Source organism: Haliotis rufescens, unplaced genomic scaffold (assembly GCF_023055435.1).
Source record: "Haliotis rufescens isolate VD_foot unplaced genomic scaffold, xgHalRufe1.0.p SCAF_20, whole genome shotgun sequence".
Classification (NCBI taxonomy): Eukaryota; Metazoa; Mollusca; class Gastropoda; order Lepetellida; family Haliotidae; genus Haliotis; species Haliotis rufescens.
The window spans coordinates 7,953,792-7,955,647 of NW_025963891.1; the positions used below are offsets into that span (position 1 = coordinate 7,953,792).

The window sequence follows — 1,856 nt, forward strand, 5'->3', positions numbered from 1 at the left end:
ACCATATTCAGAGTCTAATCTGGATATTTGCTTAGAAACACAAACTAACAGCAGCCTCTGTTCGAAGCTGGGAGGGAGGAATTAGAGAATATCCCCTTCATGTTGAGGCATATAGCATCAGTTCCGTCTACATTTTACAATTGGTTAGGTATTCTTTTATAAAGCATGCCAATTGTAATTAAATTTGAAATTCTTCTTATGGAAAAGGTTATTCAATGGACATAAGAAACATAAATTGGTTCATTTGGGACACAGGCGTCGATGCAATAATACATTTTCAAATGACAAGGGCAAAGAAAATAATACCACAACCAACATTAAGCAGGAAGAAGAATCTTAGACACAGAGCATCAAGTACAAGAGATACATCTTTCCAGGTGACCACTGTATTGCACTTCTTCTGATCAATGTCTTCAACTGGATCGTCCTGTTCATCAGATTCCATTGCATTCAAAGGCGGATTAGGAATAACATATTTCCAAAATGTGACATAATTCTGCAACACTACAGGTACATCTCCCGTTCTCTGATGGATCTTAAGAATGAAAACTGATATTGCCACAGTAAGGGAGCTGAGAGTGAGGAGCAGGGTCATGTAGATGGTGAGGTAGGACGTTTGTAGGGACGTCCTGGGCATGTTGTTGCTCATCTGCGTCAGAAACAAGCTGAATGAGAGGAGAACCGTCATGGAGAGAGACACTTTATCCCCGTATTGTATAGGCAGAGCAAAGACCACGGAGCTGAGGAGGGACAGAAACATGACGGGGATGATGAGATTGAGGACATAATATGACGCCCGACGCTGTAAGATTGCTGTTACAACGATTTCAGGAAATTTGTTATCAGCGGTAGCGGATGACAAAGTTTTAATCTTCCACAGTCCATTCACATTAGTTGTGACGGTACTGCTGTTTTCATCAATTGAAGGTATGAAACGAGCAGATATGTTCGTGGTCGTCCACGTGGAGAGATTCAGATGGCAGGTCTGAGTATCAAATGGAAAATGTGTAATGTCAAAGTCACACTGACTTTGGTAGAGATCCCCTCGTTCCCATTCAACCGTTCCAGAATGATGTACACAAGCAGGCGCGTTCAGATTGTTCAGCAGCTTGCGCTCTTCAACTGTGTTCATGAGCGTTATGTCGGGCATCCATATATTTTCACTTGACATACAGATCATCTCTATCCCTGCATAATCCGTAATGTTCCACCTCAATGAATCATCCCGCCACTTAAAGGAAAACCATCCATTTGTGGTCATCGATTGTTGCCTCTCATTAAGCTCAGTAATTTGCGACAAAGTAAATCTTACGTCTATATTCAACCTGGTTTCACTTGGAAAAACTTGCGGCTCATAGTCATCTTGCAAAAAATGAAGAAGTCTCTTCTGTTCTTTGATGCTGGTCCCTCCACATAAACAAATCAATGTAGTCAAGCAGATGAAATGTTTGAAGATCACCATTGCTACCTTTTTATATATGCATCTGTACTGAATACCAGACTGAGAGATGTTCGATAGGAGAAATGCTTAACACTACTGAATAGTATTTCAGTTATATCAAATCGTGTCAGCTTAATGTTGAAGGAACACCCTCGACAAGAGGCGCCAATGCCTTCTGGGGGAGTTTATGTTCGTGTTTCACACTCAAGTGTTATAATGGAACCTGCTGTAGTTCAAGTATTAACACGAGAAATCATAAAATTTTGCCTCTTCTCTCAATGGCTCAACACACTGGCAACGTGAAAACCCATTACTGACTAGGGAGCATAATGGCATAGGAGTATTTGCACAATCATTCTCTTGTCATATTGCATCTGTGGAACAGACGGGATTCTGGTTTAATGCAAATAACTGA

The 1,856-nt window shown here is 40.9% G+C and overlaps 1 protein-coding gene across 1 annotated transcript; it reads right to left on the reverse strand.

The window, feature by feature from the left end:
- Positions 1-277: 277 nt before the first annotated feature.
- LOC124133167 (neuronal acetylcholine receptor subunit beta-3-like) lies at positions 278-1,180 on the reverse strand. Its single transcript, XM_046497430.2, has one exon. It carries the CDS (start codon positions 1,178-1,180, stop codon positions 278-280), a length of 903 nt encoding a protein of 300 aa, XP_046353386.2.
- Between the last annotated feature and the right edge of the window lie 676 nt (positions 1,181-1,856).